Below are 18,870 nucleotides of genomic sequence, written 5' to 3' on the forward strand. Positions count from 1 at the left end.
TTGTCTTTATTTTGGCCCTAAGAGCTATTTCAGATCATTTGCTTAAAATGAAGCTTTTTTGGGCCTTTTCTTTTTGTTGGTGGTCACACCATGTTTTCCCTTGTTTTTTGGACTATTTTAAACTTTTTCTTTCTTTTATAACTTATAAAACTTTTAGAGCACGAGTAATAATTTATTTTGATTAATTTTTTTGAAAAATATTATAATTTAAAGTAACAAATTATTATAAAGTTAAACAAAGTTCAATAGTTTGTCCGTAAAATTATTGCGTAATATCTTTAATAAATAATAGACTCAAGTAAAATATTATCCAGAATATTAACCTTTCAAAGGTTATATTTATAGAATCTAAATAATATTTTTAGAAAGAGCATTTGCCTAAATGAGATTTTAATTTTTGGGCAATTAGTTTAGCGCATTGAGATAACGATCATTGCTTCGTGGCGCGACCCTGCATGACCTCCACGTTTCGTTCACTTGAGCGCCATGTGTTTATCTCAAGTGACTTTCTCAATTCTTTGACTCTCTCTGCCTTCCTTCACATTTCTCCTCACCGTCTCTTCACCCTTTTCTTGAACACACACAATTCCTATCTCAAATTCCTCCTACAGAGCACACAATTATTATTCCCTTCATAACCCCCTTTTTGTCCATCAGCTTGCTTTGTTTGCAGCCTTCAATATGCAGAGTACTTCAGCAGATTCTCTGCCACCTTCACCAACTCATGAACTTGACAATAATTCAGGTTTCTCCGTAACTCTTTAAGAACCCCCCGTGAAATATATACACCCTTTTTGAAGTGCCTTTTTGTCTTATAATGTTTGCTTTATTTGCAGAACCTATCCTGCAGACTTCAACAGACTCTCCAACACCTTCACCAACTTCTGATGTTGGCAACAGTACAGGTTTAATCCAAGAGTTTATGTTTTCGGCACTAATATTAGTGTAGTTTTTTTTTAAAACACATTCAGGCTATCATAATGTGATTTCAAGTATATCTCTATGTTAAGCTCTAATCCATAGCCGGATAAAAACGATGACAATGGTAATAATTAACCTGATGGAAATGATAACTAACATATAGCCATAGGTTGAATTATATTTTAACTATACTATCATTTTATATAGCTTAATCACTAATCAGATCGGATCCAAAATTTGAACTTCATTAGTTATGGATTCTAGGGCAACGGCCTCAAGTGTTAGTAATTGGATTTTGGATTTAATATTTGTACATGTTTAGTACGCGGTTTGGGCAAATTAAAGCTACCATGTGTTAAAGCCTACCTTTGTCCCTGATCCTAATGTTATGATTTGAATCCCAAATCCGACCTTTGTAAGCAGGTTCCCATGAAAGATTGGAGGGTCACAGCTGGACCACTTAAATACCAACCTCCTTAGACAGAACCTACTTACGTCGTAATGTAAGCGAAGAATAAATAGCACACACAGATTTATAGTGGTTCACCCTCAATGTGAGAGCTACGTCCACGTTGCTGCTGCAGATCTTATTAAAGAAGAAATATTACAAGTGTTTACAACACTCAATCTCACAACCCCAATCCCAATTACACTCAAGAATTTTTGAGATGTGTTTTCTTCTTCAATTTTTGGTATGTTTAGAATGAGAAGAAGTGCCTCTATTTATAGTTGAGATTTCAAGCAAAAGAAAAAAAAAATCTCTACTTTCACTTTCGGCCAACATCGTTATGATGTCTCCACTTTCACTTTCGGCCGACATTGTTATGATGTCTCAACTTTCACTTTCGGCCGATTTTCTTCTTTCCCACATGGGTGGACCTCAACCCAACACCTAATTAATCCATTAGCCCTTCACAACCCTCTTGGCTTCTCTCTTCTTCGATCACCTCGGCTGGTGCAATTAAAGTTGCTAATGCGAATGTTTTACATTTTTCAGGTATAGTCAGAGATGTAATTTTATGGAAGAGGAAGAGTTATAGTGTTGGGGCACTATTAGCAGCTACAACGATATGGTTGGCACTTGAAGTCTATGGATTGACGTTTATAACGCTGGGTTCTTGGATCGCCATGTTCGTGATTGCTTTCATCTTTCTTTGGGGAAACATACATATGCTCCTGGGAAAGTAAGCTACTGCGCGAAAGTTTTTCTTTCGCGTTTCCTTCATGTCATTTTGGTGTTATGGTTTATCAATTTCACATATTACAGAATTAGTTTTTGTAATGTTACTTAAGTTAACTGCACTTTACCCACCTTATAACAATACTCTACATCTCTGTCAGAGCCAAACCTGGAATTAGTTCACTGTTGCATAGCTAGTTGTGTATTCTAGTTTGGCAGTTGTTAGGGTCGTTTCTTTTGATTTTCCTTGTATGTTGAGCCTGTTTGTGTTGATGTAAGATAGCCAGTTGAATCCCAAGTCAGGTTATGGTCCTGCATCCTTGTAGTGCTTCATTGGTGATTAATGAAAATGTTAGTTACCCAAAAAGAAGGAGAATACTCTAAAAAAATAGAAGTAAAATACAGTAATTATTTTTACCATATTAAAAATATTGGACCTTATCCAATAGAATAATGAAATCCCAAACCTTTTCCTCTGTAGAGACTAAAATTTAGTGATTTAATTTTACTGTTAATTAATTACTGTGGTGTCACAAAACTTAAACTATAAGTGTAGTTTTCTGATTTGTATGTTATCTTTTTTGTTATCAGCTGGTCACTTACTCGCTGTTCTTACCTCCGTTAGTTGTTTCTGTAAGGATTGACACGAAGTGTGTTTTTTCCTCTTTTGATCCCTATTGAGAAGCAGCTAATAGTACTGCGGTGATTATTTTTGCAGAGAGCCCCTGGACATGTCAAGGATGTACATAAGCGATGAATCAGCTCTAGAAGCGGACACCAAACTTCGTGAATGGGTTGAAAAAAGCGCAAGGCTTTTGTTCAGCGTGAGTGCTGAGAGAGAGTGGTTCGTCTTTGCCGGAACTGTAGCTTCTTTGGACTTGCTTTCGGTCTTGGCTAACCACTTTGATTTACTTACGCTTCTCTACATTGGTAATTACTACTATTACTTAACTAAGCCTCTCTACATGGTAATTACTAGTACATAATTAATCAGTCTTGTACTAATTTACCTATGTTCGAATATATTAATTGTGTGTTTAAGGAGTATATATGGTAATGCAGGAGTTCTGGTGGGGCTGACTTTACCAGTGGTATATGTGAGATATGAAGATAGGATTAAGGAGTTGGGGCAGCGACTAAGGGGCCGATCTCACACATATTACAGCGCCGTGACGGAGAGATGTCACACATATTACAGCACCGTGGCAGAGAGATGTCGCACATACTACAAGATCATGGCGGAGAGGGCGAAGAAAATGAAGAGCAACCTGCAGGAGAAGAAAATGAAAAAAACCGAGTAGTAAGTAATTTGGGTTTGTTTTCACTTGATCATTTGTAATAAATTGGTGTGGAGTTTTATAAAATGTACCGAAAAATGGGATGGAGTAGTCTGTTTACTCCTGCTGTAATTAGGTATCTCTGCTTGAGGAAATATACTAAAGCATATGTAATAAACGTTAGTTGTATAAATTTTAACTTATGGATTGTTTACTCTGTGGATCTGTGGCGCAATGGTAGCGCGTCTGACTCCAGATCAGAAAGTTGCGTGTTCGATTCACATCAGGTTCAATTTCATTTCATTTTGGTTTTCGATTCTTGAGATATGGCAGGTTGGTGCCATGAAAAATTTAAGTAAATTAAAGCTGATTTACTTTTTTTAAGTAAATTTAAAAATTTCCGATACATATCACTTACAAAAATTTCAGAGATCGATAACCATTATTCTTTTTGAGCAGACCGGAAAGTTCTTTCTGTAATTAGCAAAACTCTTGAGTTATGTGAATAATTGATTTAGAGGCAGAGTATTCTTGCTATAATTGTTATCTTCATAATTACATTATGAATAAAAACATGTACCTAAATAATTTTTTTGTTATGGATTTCTTTGTTCTGCTTTTTTTTTTTTGTTCTTGTAATTTGCCGATTTAATGAGATTAATTCAATACAATTGTCGGGCGATGAAGATGATGAGCGGTCTAAGGAAGATCAAGAATACGGAAGGTTATTGGCAATTCATTTAGGAGTAGTTTACCTAATAAGGGAAGGTTATTGGCAATTCATTCAGGAGTAGTTTACCTAATAAGAACGTGTCACGTAATAAATGAAATTTTAAATTATATTTTTAGGGCCTTACAATAAGGACAATTTAGGGTCAATAGGTTGACATCAAGGACATTTTAGAGCAGGTTGACATCGAGGACATTTTAGAGCGAATAGGTAATAGAGGACATTTTTATACCAAATTCGATAATTTAAGGACATTCTAGGTCTTTTTCCGTTTATGTAAGTCTATAATTAATAGGAGTTTAGGCCCACGGGGCTGGGTCGTGACATTTGCTCCTACTATTAGCATGTCGTCGACATAGAGTAGCAGTATCATGTACGAGTCTTCAAATTTCTTGAAGTAACAACAGTGATCTACCTCGCACCTTGAAAAATCAGCTTTCTTCATAAAGTTGTCAAACTTTAAATACCACTGTCTTGGAACCTGTTTTAGTCCGTACAGACTCTTTTGAAGTTTGCACACCAGATTCTCCTTTCCTTTGAATTTGAATCCCTCCGGCTGTCGCATGTAGATTTCCTCGTTTAGATCACCATGAAGAAATGTAATTTTCACGTCCATCTGTTGTAGATGTAGATTTTCCTTTGCTACGTAATGACCTGGATATATTAGCATAGTGAAGAATAAAGAAGCGACGAATAGAATTATAACACGTGGACGTACGAGATTAAATCTGAGTTAATGAAGGTGAAGGGTTGTGATTGCACGTGAGAATCTTATAAATAGACACCGAAAGGAAGATTAGTTTGGGTATGTTTCTCACCTCTTCAATTCTCTCTCTACTCCTCTTCTCTTTCCTCACGTGTTCTTCCCTTCCTCTTCTCTTCTTCTTCTTCTTCTTCTTCATGACAGATTCATGATCACATTAATGGATTCTCCATTTATCTAGTATCATTTTATTAAGCTTTCAATTTTATTGTATTTGAGTACCATTTAGTGATATAAAACTGAAAATTGTCCTAAAATTTATTTACTTTTCGCAATTTACTTAGTTTGAGTTTAGATCCATATTTGGATCATTACAATTGGTATCAGAGCCTTGTGGTATCACTGTGACAATCAAGTAGGTGCAAAAACAATCAGATTGGTTGATCGAAATGCTGAAAAAATTCCAGGAGCGTGAAATTTGTGTACATAGCATCGATTGTGACTGCGACATATGTATCGGAAGTGAAGGTTTTAACTACGATGAAACTGTATTTTGTGTATGCAGCCTCGATTGTGAGTGCGTCATCTGTATCGGAAGTGTTTGCTTTAATTCCAACTCTAGTTCAACTGGAAAAGACAAGTGCGCTTTAGTCGAAGACAAGGTGTTCGATGAAATTTCTCAGAGGGATGAACCTGCTCTGCCTTGTCATTGTGCAAGCGATGAAGTACTCCTTGTCCCTCTTATTGGACATGATCATCTTGTACCTAGTGGAATCGAGCCAGTGACATTTTCTGAGAGTTTGTCTGAAGAGCTTTCGGATGCAACAACTCTTACCTCTACGATGAAAGCTGATTTGGAAACTGAACAAGTCGGGGAGGCGCAAGTGTTTTCTAAGAGTCCTCACCAAAATAACAACCAGCAACTCAGTCAATTTGCAACTATAGTTATGGATCCTTTTGCTAGCTTGGTCCTAGGTGGTAAGTTTCCTTTTGGTCAAATACTCGTTGTGCATGTTAGTGTCAATTTGGATGATGGTCATATGCTCGAGACTTATTATTGCTGTCATATGGGAGCTTGCACATATTTCTTCTATGCGTCTGAATCATCAACTGGGACTAGCCCATTTTGTAGTTTTGTTGACAATTGGTTCGACACTGGGCAGAATTTCGAAGGCAAATTGATCGACTATTTGGTGAAGTCTAACAATTGGTTCGATACTGGGCAGAATTCCAATGGGAAATATAGCAATTATTTGGTGAAGTCTAAAGAATCGACTTATGAAGACCAATGCAGCTTTTGTGTTGTCGATTGCTTGAGCAGGGGGTATCATAGTCGAAAACATGAAGGTTTTGACTTATGCTTGCAGTGCTTCCAAAATGATAAGTTCGACCTTGAAACTTGTTGTTTAGATTTCATCCTAATTGAGAGTGCTGAAGTTTTGGAAGATATGTTTTTAAATTCATTCTCTATGAAGAACCAGAGTGATATATATGTTATTGCAGAAACATACCTGGTTGAATTGTTTAGGGATGATGAGCATAGGGATGATGCTTGTAAGTTGTTCAAAAAATTGACAGAGAGGTATATAGATGCAAATCTCCCTGTTTTTGGCTAATAAACGAATCCCTGGCTTTGAGATTATTGAGGGTCTAGATCATGGTAATCTGCCCATGAAAGACAAAAAGCAGCTCTATAAGAAGCATGCATCTACTGCTTTTGGATTTTACTTGGAGGATGGGAGCGTGAATTTGCAGCTTTATGCTCATCTCTTCTCAAAGTTTATTGTTTATCTCAACTTTTCAGATCTCCCACTTGATCCTGGTATACATAATGACCATATAATCAATGGTATCATCATAAGTATGTTTAAAAATAGAATTTCTTCTCATGAATTAGTAGCTACATTGTGGGGTAAGCAAGTTCCTGACCTTGTGATGAAAGATGGAGGTAGAGTTGAATCTCAAAATTTTGTTAGAAAGATGATGGATGTTTTATGTGGAGCTTCTGAAATATGTATTCCTGCTCTTATTTTGCTGCATAATTGCACTCATTTCCCTCCTGTTATCTCTAAATCCAAAGGTGGTTATGAAAGGGAGGATCAAGTACATGAGCAAGCTACAAATATCCTCGGTGTTTTAAATTCCGAGCCTATGGATAGGTCTGAAGAGAGATATGATGAGACCAACTTAAAAATGAATCTGTTCTTAAGATCATCTATATACCATAAGGATGAGGATACTCAGCTCCTCTATAGTTTTAATTTCATGGTCTTAAATACTGCTGAGTTTGTTGTTCTGTGCATATCCAAAAGCTTTGGGACAATGCTGATTTTAAAGGTGGACCAAAGGTATAATCACATTGTTGAACTGATACAACAGAGTGCTCAAAAGATAAGGAGAGTTCTTATGATGTATAATTTGTTTCATTTTCCATTTGATCCTAGTTCAAATGTGCTTACTAGCATCTCTAGTAATAAAGGAATGAACTATGCAGTCAAGTTGTTTAAAAGAGTACCTCACAAAATTGTTGTTTTCTGGAAAGTGGTGATCTCTTGCTATACCGAAGGGTTATGGTCTCATGATGCTGTGAGTGCATTTTCTGATTATTCTGGCTATATCCAGACAAATACAAGTGAGATTCAAAAGATTCGGCAAAATTTGGAAAAGAAATGGCTTGAGCATTTGGTGAAGTTTGTAGATTCAGATTTCGAGTATTATTGTGATTCCGGGCATAGTGATTGTCCAGAATATAGCTATGATAATAAAAAACACGGAGACTTTAATCCGTGTAATGAGTGTTTCGGCTACAACAAATTTGAACCTGAGATGGCTCTTTCGGTCTTCACCATCTTTGAAGAAATTAATTCTGCAGTAGCTGCAAGCAGGAAGGCTTGGCATATTAGGGATAATAAGTGGCACAATTGCTGGGTAAAATCTGAAGAATCAGCTTCTTGGGACCACTACAATTCATGTCTAACTGGTTGCTCACGAGTGGGTTGCCATAGCCAAACACATGAAGCTTTTGATTTGTGTGGTAAATGCTTCATCAGTGGCAAATTTGAAATTGGCATGATTCCTTCAGATCTCATCTTTGTTGAACTGGTTGAGGAAGAACTTATGAAGGGGATTTTTCTCAATTTCCATATGACCCCGGTGGTAGTCTTTCTTGGGCATATTATTGTCTAATTGCTTACGACGATTTTCATTCCTCAACAGCCACTACACCTTCGTTGAGTTTCAATAAAGTGCTTGAACTCATCATTGCAGAGGATAGTTATCTAAGGCAAAAACCAGATCATGTGTCACTGGAGTTATAGTCCCAAAGGAGCAGAGGCTACAAATAGAAGAAGCTGCTTATAATTCTCAAAGAACAGAGACTATAGATGATAGATATATAGCATTCTTAAGTCTTCTCCTTGTTGGTTCCACGTATATTCTTGTGAGTAACAAGTTTCCGTCTGATCCCATAGGTATTAGTGTTCTATTGGTGGCCTTTCACATCAATTCCAATTCGATCCTGGTGGCTTCCTCTATGTATCAACACCTTGAGGGCAAGGGTGTTATTCAACAAGGGGTATAGATAAACAAAAATGTAATGATTTTCAAATTTCCAGATTTTTGAGATCATCCTTGAGGTCAAGGATTATTTGAAGCAGCAGGGAATGTAATGACCTGGATATATTAGCACAGTGAAGAATAAAGAAGCGACAAATAGAATTATAACACGTGGACGCACGAGATTAAATCTGAGTTAATGAAGGTGAAGGGTTGTGATTGCACGTGAGAATCTTATAAATAGACACCGAAAAGGCAACAAGAGGAACGATTAGTTTGGGTATGTTTCTCACCTCTTCGATTCTCTCTCTACTCCTCTTCTCTTTCCTCACGTGTTCTTCCCTTCCTCTTCTCTTCTTCTTTCTCCTCTAAATCTTAACTTCTTCCTTCTTCTTCTTCATGACAGATTCATGATCACATTAATGCATTCTCCATTTATCTAGTATCATTTTATTAAGCTTTCAATTTTATTGTATTTGAGTACCATTTAGTGATATAAAACTGAAAATTGTCCTAAAATTTATTTACTTTTCGCAATTTACTTAGTTTGAGTTTAGATCCATATTTGGATCATTACATGCTACCAGTCCAAGAACAGTTCTGATAGTCACCATCTTGACTACGGGAGAGAAGATCTCCGTATAGTCTATGCCTTCTTTCTGTTGAAATCCCTTTGCAACCAGCCTTGCTTTATAACACTTGCTTCCATTGGGTTCTTCCTTTATCCGATAAACCCATTTGTTTTGCAATGCCCTCTTATCCTTTGGCAACTCGGCTAACTCCCATGTATGATTTGCCGATAGTGAATCCATCTCATCCTTCATTGCCAGCTCCCACTTAGTCGATTCATCGACTTGCATTGCTTCTTCATAACATTCCGGCTCCCCTCTATCAGTGAGTAGAATGTAGTTGAGGGATGGAGAGTACCTGTGAATCGGCTTCCTGATCCTGGATGATCTACGCAGTTCTGTGATTGGCGTCTGTTTATTTGTTTCAGAATCAACACTTTCATCAGCACCTTCTCGGATTGTTTGTTCCTCTGCCTCGGCTGTACCTGGCTGCGGCTCAGGTGTCGGGAATTCCCTCAAATCGACTATTTCTGATTCCTTGTCCTGACATTCTGAATTTTTTTGCAACTTGTCTTTGTACAGTACCTCTTCGTTGAAGACAACATTCCTGCTTCGGATGATCTTCCGATTTTGTTCATCCCAAAATTGGTAACCAAGCTCGGTGTCACCATAGCCAATAAAGTAACACTTCTTTGATTTTGGATCAAGCTTGCTTCTAGCCTTGTCATCATTATGAACATATGATAAGCAGCCGAACACTTTCAGAAATGAAAGATTTACCTTTTTGCCACTCCAGACTTCTTCTGGAATTCTGGGCAGTGCAGAGTGTATTCTCATACTCCGAGCATGCTCGTTCAACGTTCGGTTCATTCTTTCGGCTATTCCATTTTGTTGCGGCGTTCCAGGAATAGTCTTCATCATCTTGATCCCATTATCGGCACAGTACCGTTTGAAATCACCATCGGTGTATTCTCCGCCGTTGTCGGACCTCAAACACTTGAACTTGAGGTTTGTTTCATTCTCGACCATGGCTTTCCATCTTTTGAATACACTAAACACATCAGATTTATTTTTCATAAATAAACGCATACCTTCCTGGTTGAATCATCAATGAAGGTCACGTAGTAGTGTGATCCTCCAAGAGAGGGGACAGTGGTAGGTCCCCACACGTCTGTGTGCACCAATTCCAGCTTCTCGACCTTCAACTCCCTGCCTGCATTTGAGAAGCTTATTCGCTTTTGTTTTCCGAGAATGCAGCTCTCACACGTATGAAGGTCCACCGTCTTCAGCTCCGGAATTAAGCCATTTGTCACCAACAGCTTCATCCCCTTCTGGCTGATATGCCCCAGCCGACAATGCCACAAATCTGTCTTCTTTGTGTTGTCAACCACAGCAACAGTATCACGACAACTAGTCGTCATGTAGAGAGTGCCAATCTTCTTTCCTTGGCCAACTACCATAGCACCTTTCGCCACCTTCCAAGACTCATTACTAAAGTTGAGATCATATCCCTCATCATCAAGCTGACCTACTGAGATCAGGTTTCGCATCAGCTTTGGAACATGTCTAACTTTTGTAATCTTCCACGAGGATCCATTTGACATCTTCAAATTAATGTCTCCCGTGCCAACAACGTCTAGCGGTTCTCCATCGGCTAAATAAACTTTACCGAGATTCCCAGCCACGTAGTTTGTCATTATATCATGATGTGGGGTGGTATGAAAGGACGCTCCTGAGTCAAGCACCCAAGAGTCATCGGGCTGTCAACCGATAGCAACAACACATCGCCAATGTCTTCCGTAGCAGCGTTGATTCCAGCCCCCTTGTTGTCCTCATTCTTTGGCCCCCTGCAGTTCTTCTTGAGGTGACCTGGTTTTCCACAGTTCCAACACTCAAGTGTTCGTCCTGGTCTGGATTGACCCCTGCCATTCCTTGACTTCGATCTGCCCCTATTTCGGTTGTAGTTTCTGTCATAATTTCTGCTTCTGTTTTCAACATTAAAAGCAGAACTCGTCGATGCCTCTCCAGAATCTGTCTTGCGCACCTCCTCAGCAAGGATACGATCCCTAACATCGTTGAACTTTAGTTTGTCACTGCCGACAGAATTACTAACCGCTGCTCTCTTTGGCTCCCAGCTATTTGGTAGGGATGCCAACAAAATTAGAGCTTGCACTTCATCATCGAAATCAATTTTTACCGATGACAATTGATTTACAATGGTATTGAATTCATTTACGTGTGCAGCAACATGAGCATTTTCCATCATTTTTAGATGAAATAGTTTCTTCATGAGAAATACCTTATTATTTGCCGAAGGTTTCTCATATATGTCAGACAATACCTTCATCATATCTGCGGTGGTCTTCTCCTTTGCCACGTTGTGAGCAGCGTTCTTTGACAGCGTCAGCCGAATGACTCACAGAACTTGTCTGTCGAGGAGATCCCAATCTGATTGCTTCATCTCCTCTGGTTTCGGACTCAAAGGTTCATGAAGCTTTCTGCCATATAAATAATCTTCAATTTGCATTCTCAAGAACGCAAAATCTGTACCATCGAATTTACCGATGTCGTGCGTCGTACCATATTCGCTTCCCATCATTTCTAAAATCACAACACAACCTGTTGCTCTGATACTAGTTGTTAGGATTTGAATCCCAAATCCGACCTTTGTAAGCAGGTTACCAGGAAAGATTGGAGGGTCACAGCTGGACCATTTAAATACCAACCTCCTTAGACAGAACCTACTTACGTCGTAATGTAAGCGAAGAATAAATAGCACACACAGATTTATAGTGGTTCACCCTCAATGTGAGAGCTACGTCCACGTTGCTGCTGCAGATCTTATTAAAGAAGAAATATTACAAGTGTTTACAACACTCAACCTCACAACCCCAATCCCAATTACACTCAAGAATTTTTGGGATGTGTTGTCTTCTTCAATTTTTGGTATGTTTAGAATGAGAAGAAGTGCCTCTATTTATAGTTGAGATTTCAAGCAAAAGAAAAAAAAATCTCTACTTTCACTTTCGGCCAACATCGTTATGATGTTTCCACTTTCACTTTCGGCCGACATCGTTATGATGTCTCAACTTTCACTTTCGGCCGCTTTTCTTCTTTCCCACATGGGTGGACCTCAACCCAACACCTAATTAATCCATTAGCCCTTCACATCCCTCTTGGCTTCTCCCTTCTTCGATCACCTCGGCTGGTGCAATTAAAGTTGCTAATGTGAATGTTTTACATTTTTCAGGTATAGTCAGAGATGTAATTTTATGGAAGAGGAAGAGTTATAGTGTTGGGGCACTATTAGCAGCTACAGCGATATGGTTGGCACTTGAAGTCTGTGGATTGACGTTTATAACGCTGGGTTCTTGGATCGCCATGTTCGTGATTGCTTTCATCTTTCTTTGGGGAAACATACATATGCTCCTGGGAAAGTAAGCTACTGCGCGAAAGTTTTTCTTTCGCGTTTCCTTCATGTCATTTTGGTGTTATGGTTTATCAATTTCACATATTACAGAATTAGTTTTTGTAATGTTACTTAAGTTAACTGCACTTTACCCACCTTATAACAATACTCTACATCTCTGTCAGAGCCAAACCTGGAATTAGTTCACTGTTGCATAGCTAGTTGTGTATTCTAGTTTGGCAGTTGTTAGCGTCGTTTCTTTTGATTTTCCTTGTATGTTGAGCCTGTTTGTGTTGATGTAAGATAGCCAGCTGAATCCCAAGTCAGGTTATGGTCCTGCATCCTTGTACTACTTCATTGGTGATTAATGAAAATGTTAGTTACCCAAAAAGAAGGAGAATACTCTAAAAAAATAGAAGTCAAATACAGTAATTATTTTTACCATATTAAAAATATTGGACCTTATCCAATAGAATAATGAAATCCCAAACCTTTTCCTCTGTAGAGACTAAAATTTAGTGATTTAATTTTACTGTTAATTAATTACTGTGGTGTCACAAAACTTAAACTATAAGTGTAGTTTTCTGATTTGTATGTTATCTTTTTTGTTACCAGCTGGTCACTTACTCGCTGTTCTTACCTCCGTTAGTTGTTTCTGTAAGGATTGACACGAAGTGTGTTTTTTCCTCTTCTGATCCCTATTGAGAAGCAGCTAATAGTACTGCGGTGATTATTTTTGCAGAGAGCCCCTGGACATGTCAAGGATGTACATAAGCGATGAATCAGCTCTAGAAGCGGGCACCAAACTTCGTGAATGGGTTGAAAAAAGCGCAAGGCTTTTGTTCAGCGTGAGTGCTGAGAGAGAGTGGTTCGTCTTTGCCGGAACTGTAGCTTCTTTGGACTTGCTTTCGGTTTTGGCCAGCCACTTTGATTTACTTACGCTTCTCTACATTGGTAATTACTACTATTACTTAACTAAGCCTCTCTACATGGTAATTACTAGTACATAATTAATCAGTCTTGTACTAATTTACCTATGTTCGAATATATTAATTGTGTGTTTAAGGAGTATATATGGTAATGCAGGAGTTCTGGTGGGGCTGACTTTACCAGTGGTATATGTGAGATATGAAGATAGGATTAAGGAGTTGGGGCAACGACTAAGGGGCCGATCTCACACATATTACAGCGCCGTGACGGAGAGATGTCACACATATTACAGCACCGTGGCAGAGAGATGTCGCACATACTACAACATCATGGTGGAGAGGGGCGAAGAAAATGAAGAGCAACCTGCAGGAGAAGAAAATGAAAAAAACCGAGTAGTAAGTAAGTTGGGTTTGTTTTCACTTGATCATTTGTAATAAATTGGTGTGGAGTTTTATAAAATGTACCGAAAAATGGGATGGAGTAGTCTGTTTACTCCTGCTGTAATTAGGTATCTCTGCTTGAGGAAATATACTAAAGCATATGTAATAAACGTTAGTTGTATAAATTTTAACTTATGGATTGTTTACTCTGTGGATCTGTGGCGCAATGGTAGCGCGTCTGACTCCAGATCAGAAAGTTGCGTGTTTGATTCACGTCAGGTTCAATTTCATTTCATTTTGGTTTTCGATTCTTGAGATATGGCAGGTTGGTGCCATGAAAAATTTAAGTAAATTAAAGCTGATTTACTTGTTCATGTAAGAATGCTTATTTAATTTTTTTGATAACTAATAGTTAGTCTAAAATTGTTAAAAGCATCTTGTAAGTATCACTTACAAAAATTTCAGAGATCGATAACCATTATTCTTTTTGAGCAGACCGGAAAGTTCTTTCTGTAATTAGCAAAACTCTTGAGTTATGTGAATAATTGATTTAGAGGCAGAGTATTTTTGCTATAATTGTCATCTTCATAATTACATTATGAATAAAAACATGTACCTAAATAATTTTTTTGTTATGGATTTCTTTGTTCTGCTTTTTTTTTTTTGTTCTTGTAATTTGCCGATTTAATGAGATTAATTCAATACAATTGGCGGGCGATGAAGATGATGAGCGGCCTAAGGAAGATCAAGAATACGGAAGGTTATTGGCAATTCATTTAGGAGTAGTTTACCTAATAAGGGAAGGTTATTGGCAATTCATTCCGGAGTAGTTTACCTAATAAGAACGTGTCACGTAATAAATGAAATTTTAAATTATATTTTTAGGGTCTTACAATAAGGACAATTTAGGGTCAACAGGTTGACATCGAGGACATTTTAAAGCGAATAGGTAATAGAGGACATTTTTATACCAAATTCGATAATTTAAGGACATTCTAGGTCTTTTTCCGTTTATGTAATTACTATAAGTCTATAATTAATTAGGAGTTTAGGACACATTTTTTGGCCCTCCAGTACTTTATTGTCCAGTAATGCTCAATGCATTATTACTAGATGCATGACACGCGGACAATTGAAGATCAAAAGTGTAGAATCAATGCCTCACACAAGTATGACTTGGCATGCGTCACACATAGTAAAATTTTTGATTTTGTTTTGTTATTTTTTTTTTATTCATTAAGTAGCCTTTAAAAGATACTTAATAGAAGCATAATCTCTCAATTTCCCAAGAACTAACGTCATCATAGCATATGCCAGTAAACATTCCAATAGAAAAAATTAGGAAAATCCATTGAATCGGTTTTTTTAATAGTTTCTGGTGAAAACTCAGATATGCAATACGGAAAAAAAGAGGAAATAAGGTCTGGCTATTTTGAATCTGAACAAAGTGAGGTAAATTAAGTTTTTGTTTTTGGTTGCTCTTCTCCTGTTGGTGATGGCAAGGAACTGAAGGAGTGTGTCAAGGATGAGAAAAGAAGGTTTAAGAAATGACCTTCTTGAACTGCTTGCGCAAAGATCTTTGGAGCTAGGTGTGACTTAAAGGAAATAAGTAAAGAAGTTTAATGATATATCTAGGAGTCCCTCGTGAATTCTTGGTGAAAACCCAGAGACATGCTGCATAACATATTCTTTTTGCTAATTTTATTGAAGTTCTATAAAGGTAATAAAAAATTAAATAAAAGACAAGTGATCAACAAATGATTCTACACTGTTGATCTTCAATTGTCCACGTTTCCATCCCACAATTTCCTTTGTCCAAAAAGCATGATATACTCTCTTTCAAAGAAGTATCCACTTAGTTATTTGCACGTCACCTAAGAAAATACTAACTTCTAAAAAAATTAAGTAATTTGATTAAATTATCCCTAATTAAATAGATATTGAGATTTGGTCACTCAACACTTAATAAAGGCAATTATGAAAAATGGGGTTAACTTTTTTTTTATTTGATAAATGGACACTCTTTTTAATTAAAAATAAAAGCTAAGTAGACATTATTTTTTAACAGGAGGGAAAAGTAAACTTGCTTGAGAGTTTGATTGTGATTCCCTAGACACCGTATTGCTTTTTTTGTAAATGTATTTTCTTCATTAATATAAACAAGCTTTTCACTCGCTCTCTTTTGAGTTCTCTTATTACTCATTGTGGAAGAGGCTCCCCTCCAGTAGGCTTTGTGTCCAGTTTGTTCAGTGCTGTCCTAATCTACTTACACCTGTACATAATTAAATCTAAGGGTCAAAATATGCTTAACTAAATTACCTCATAAATCATGGTTAAACAAGACTTATTTTATTCTTTACTAAGTTAAGTATAGTTTTTGAATATATAAATTTTAATTTTAAAACAATCTAATCCAATAGTTAAACTAAGAGTACAACAAAATTTTCCAATCTTTTTCCGGAAAGAAATACCCACAACAATATTTTCGGATATTTCATCTTGCCATACAGAACTCTTAGTTTAACTTTAATCATGGTTTAGGAGGTATTTTAGTTAAGCATATTTTAACCCTTAGATTTAATTGTGTACATATGTAAGTAGATTAGGACTGCACTGGACAACTGGACACAAAGCCTACTGGAGGGGAGCCTCTTCCACTCATTGTAATCATGACATCGGTATGCTACAGTAATCTAATCTAGCATGATATGGGGGAGGCTTCCTGTTGGCGGATCGTAATTATTCGGACATCTATTGCTTAGCTTTATGTCACCCTTCGAAGAAATTTAGGAATGCGTCTCGTGGTAGTTTTTTTTTTGACAGAACATAAATATTCATTAATATTAAACAGTCGTTACATAGGACGAGATAACACTAAGATTACCTAACTTAGCTAGAACATTACAAGCATTAGAAGACACTTTTTACTAGTACAGTGTCCTTAATTGTTTATCTACTAACATATTATACGCCAAAGGTTAATATAGAGTGAGCAAAACAAGAAGCTGATTTGGTGTTGCTTTCTTCATTCCTTCTTGTCCCAAAAGATGTGCAATTTAGTTGGCTTCCCTAAATGAGTGGCAGACCACTGGATTACCCAGTTCCCTCATCCAGAACCTGCATTCAGAACAAATATTAGCAAATAAGAGAGTCCGAGTGTTAAGCAAAGTGATGACTTCGGTCGAGTCAGTTTCAATCTCCAGCATCAGGTATTTGTGATGATAAGCATATTTGAGTCCCTGAAGATAAACTTTGAGTTCCATATGGTATGGTTTATAGTTGAGGTTGCTCCATAAAAACCTAATATCCAGTTACTTTTATGATCGCGAATGATTCCTCCAATGCCTCATGTCTTAGAAGAAACATTAAAAGCACCATCTCTGTTAAGTTTTAAAGGACCTATGGAAGGTGGAAACAATTTAATATGGATAATGTTTGTAGAAGTATTACGGGTAGGGGAGTTGGTGGTGTAGGTAAATTCAATCACTCGCGCTTCAACCAGTTCAGTGGATAGGTATGAGGATTTATTGTTGAAGGAGTTATTGTTACGATTAAGCCAAATATGCCAAAGGGCAAAAGGAAAAAAGACATCCCATTGGAGAAGATGGTTCTGAAGATTGGGGTTTAAATCTTTCGGTAAGATCAGCCAATAGTTGTTTGCATTGACATTTTGCCAATTGATCCCATAGTTATTCCAGAAAGTAGTAGCAATGGGGCATTCTACAAAGATGTGTTTAGTATTCTCAATCTGATGACAGATAGTGCAAAGATTATTAGTGGATATGGATAACCTATGGAGGTAGCTTTTGGTTGGGAGTATCATGAAGACATTGCCATAGGAAGAACTTAATCTTGTTGAGAGTATGATGGTGCTAGATTCAAAGGAAATCAACAATCATAGGAGTGGGAGGATTGGTATGCTGATACACAGAGGAGATAGAAAAGATTCCACTAGAGTTTAGAGCCCAAATGGGAGTGTCTTGGCCTATAGTGTCATCAGGGATGTAGGTGCCATTTAATTTTTCTTGAATCTCGGCAGGGAAAGCAAAAGACATTTTATCCCAATTCCAACCGGTGTCAGTCCTATATCAGTTATAGTGGATTAAGATCAGTGTGGTGGAGAGGGCCTTGGATTAGGGATCGAAGGGCAGTGGAAGGTTCGATCCAGGAAGAGTACCAGAAGCTCACATTTTCCATTACCTATTGACCATCTAAAATTACTTTTACAACAATTCCATCCTTTAAGAAGATTCTGCCAGATGAAGGAGCAGTTGGCAGCGGATGTACGAGTGTTATATGGATTTATTAAGCAGGAGGACCAGATATGAGTAGGATTAGTAAAGAGTTGCCAAGCCAGGCTAGTGAGAATGGCAAGGTTTTTATGGCGAGCTTGAGTGATTCCTAGGCCTCATTCTTTTGTAGGTTTCGTTATAGACGACCAGTTCAAGTAATGGAACTTTTTTTCTAATGGAATTGGTACCCCAAAGGAAATCTCTTTGAACCTTATCAATTCGCTTAAGAGTCTTTTGAGGGAGGAAAAGTATTGCATGGGATAGGAAGAAATAGCATTATGAGTGGCCTTTGTAAGGGTTATCTTACCAGTAGAGAAGACGAAGTTAACTTTCCAACTGGTAAGCTTTTTACGCATATTGTCATTAATATAAGTAAAGTCTCTGGGTTTAGGCTTGTGAGAGAGGATTGAAAAACCCAAGTACTTACCAAAATGTGAAGCTGAAGCAATTTGAAGGTGTTGGACCGTATAATCAATGAAGTTGGGTGAACATTGGGGGAAAAAATAATTTTGGATTTAGCCTTGTTTAAAAGTATTAAGGCAAGTGGAAATGGTGTCGGTAGTGTTAGTGTTGGCTTTAGCCATAAGAGTTAGATCGTCAGCGTAGAAAAGATGGGAAAAGGAAGGGCCCTTGGAATTAATTTGTACAGGGTGCCAAAGATTAATATCAACTAGGTGATTTATATAAGTTGATAGGAGCTCCATGCTTAAAATGAAAATGCAGGGGAGACATTGGATCCCCTTGACTGATTCCTCTTGAAGGGTTAAAGAAGTTGGTTTTAATACCATTCACTAAAATATAGAAATAGAGGAGGAAGAGATACAGTGCATTATTTGTTTGATACTTTTAGGGGGGAGTTTGAAGAAAATAAAGGCATGACGGATAAAAGGCCATTCTAATTTATCGGAAGCCTTTTCTAAATCA

The 18,870-nt window shown here is 37.5% G+C and overlaps 2 protein-coding genes and 2 non-coding genes across 6 annotated transcripts; all 4 read left to right on the forward strand.

Moving 5' to 3' along the window:
• The first annotated feature begins 523 nt into the window (after positions 1-523).
• LOC132625228 (reticulon-like protein B13) lies at positions 524-3,592 on the forward strand. The gene is made up of 5 exons (XM_060340073.1): positions 524-745; positions 837-905; positions 1,919-2,105; positions 2,820-3,031; positions 3,164-3,592. Exons 1-5 carry the CDS (start codon positions 682-684, stop codon positions 3,400-3,402), a joined length of 771 nt encoding a protein of 256 aa, XP_060196056.1. The 5' UTR covers positions 524-681; the 3' UTR covers positions 3,403-3,592.
• A 6-nt stretch (positions 3,593-3,598) lies between these two features.
• TRNAW-CCA (transfer RNA tryptophan (anticodon CCA)) lies at positions 3,599-3,670 on the forward strand. Its single transcript has one exon. It is a non-coding gene; the product is annotated as a tRNA-Trp (tRNA).
• Positions 3,671-4,924: 1,254 nt separating this feature from the next.
• Positions 4,925-13,860, forward strand: LOC132621262 (reticulon-like protein B1). 3 transcript variants are annotated; one of them, XM_060335452.1, is made up of 4 exons: positions 4,925-5,789; positions 12,186-12,372; positions 13,087-13,298; positions 13,431-13,860. In XM_060335452.1, exons 1-4 carry the CDS (start codon positions 5,261-5,263, stop codon positions 13,706-13,708), a joined length of 1,206 nt encoding a protein of 401 aa, XP_060191435.1. In that variant the 5' UTR covers positions 4,925-5,260; the 3' UTR covers positions 13,709-13,860. The 3 variants fall into 3 exon arrangements, 2 of the variants coding, with proteins under 2 accessions (XP_060191435.1, XP_060191436.1); XM_060335453.1 differs by having other exon boundaries at positions 13,087-13,336; positions 13,431-13,611; XR_009575474.1 differs by lacking the exons at positions 13,087-13,298; positions 13,431-13,860 and having other exon boundaries at positions 5,646-8,646; positions 12,186-12,325.
• A 6-nt stretch (positions 13,861-13,866) lies between these two features.
• Positions 13,867-13,938, forward strand: TRNAW-CCA (transfer RNA tryptophan (anticodon CCA)). The gene has a single exon. It is a non-coding gene; the product is annotated as a tRNA-Trp (tRNA).
• Positions 13,939-18,870: the final 4,932 nt, after the last annotated feature.

This window comes from Lycium barbarum, chromosome 12, assembly GCF_019175385.1.
Source record: "Lycium barbarum isolate Lr01 chromosome 12, ASM1917538v2, whole genome shotgun sequence".
Taxonomy (NCBI): domain Eukaryota; kingdom Viridiplantae; phylum Streptophyta; class Magnoliopsida; order Solanales; family Solanaceae; genus Lycium; species Lycium barbarum.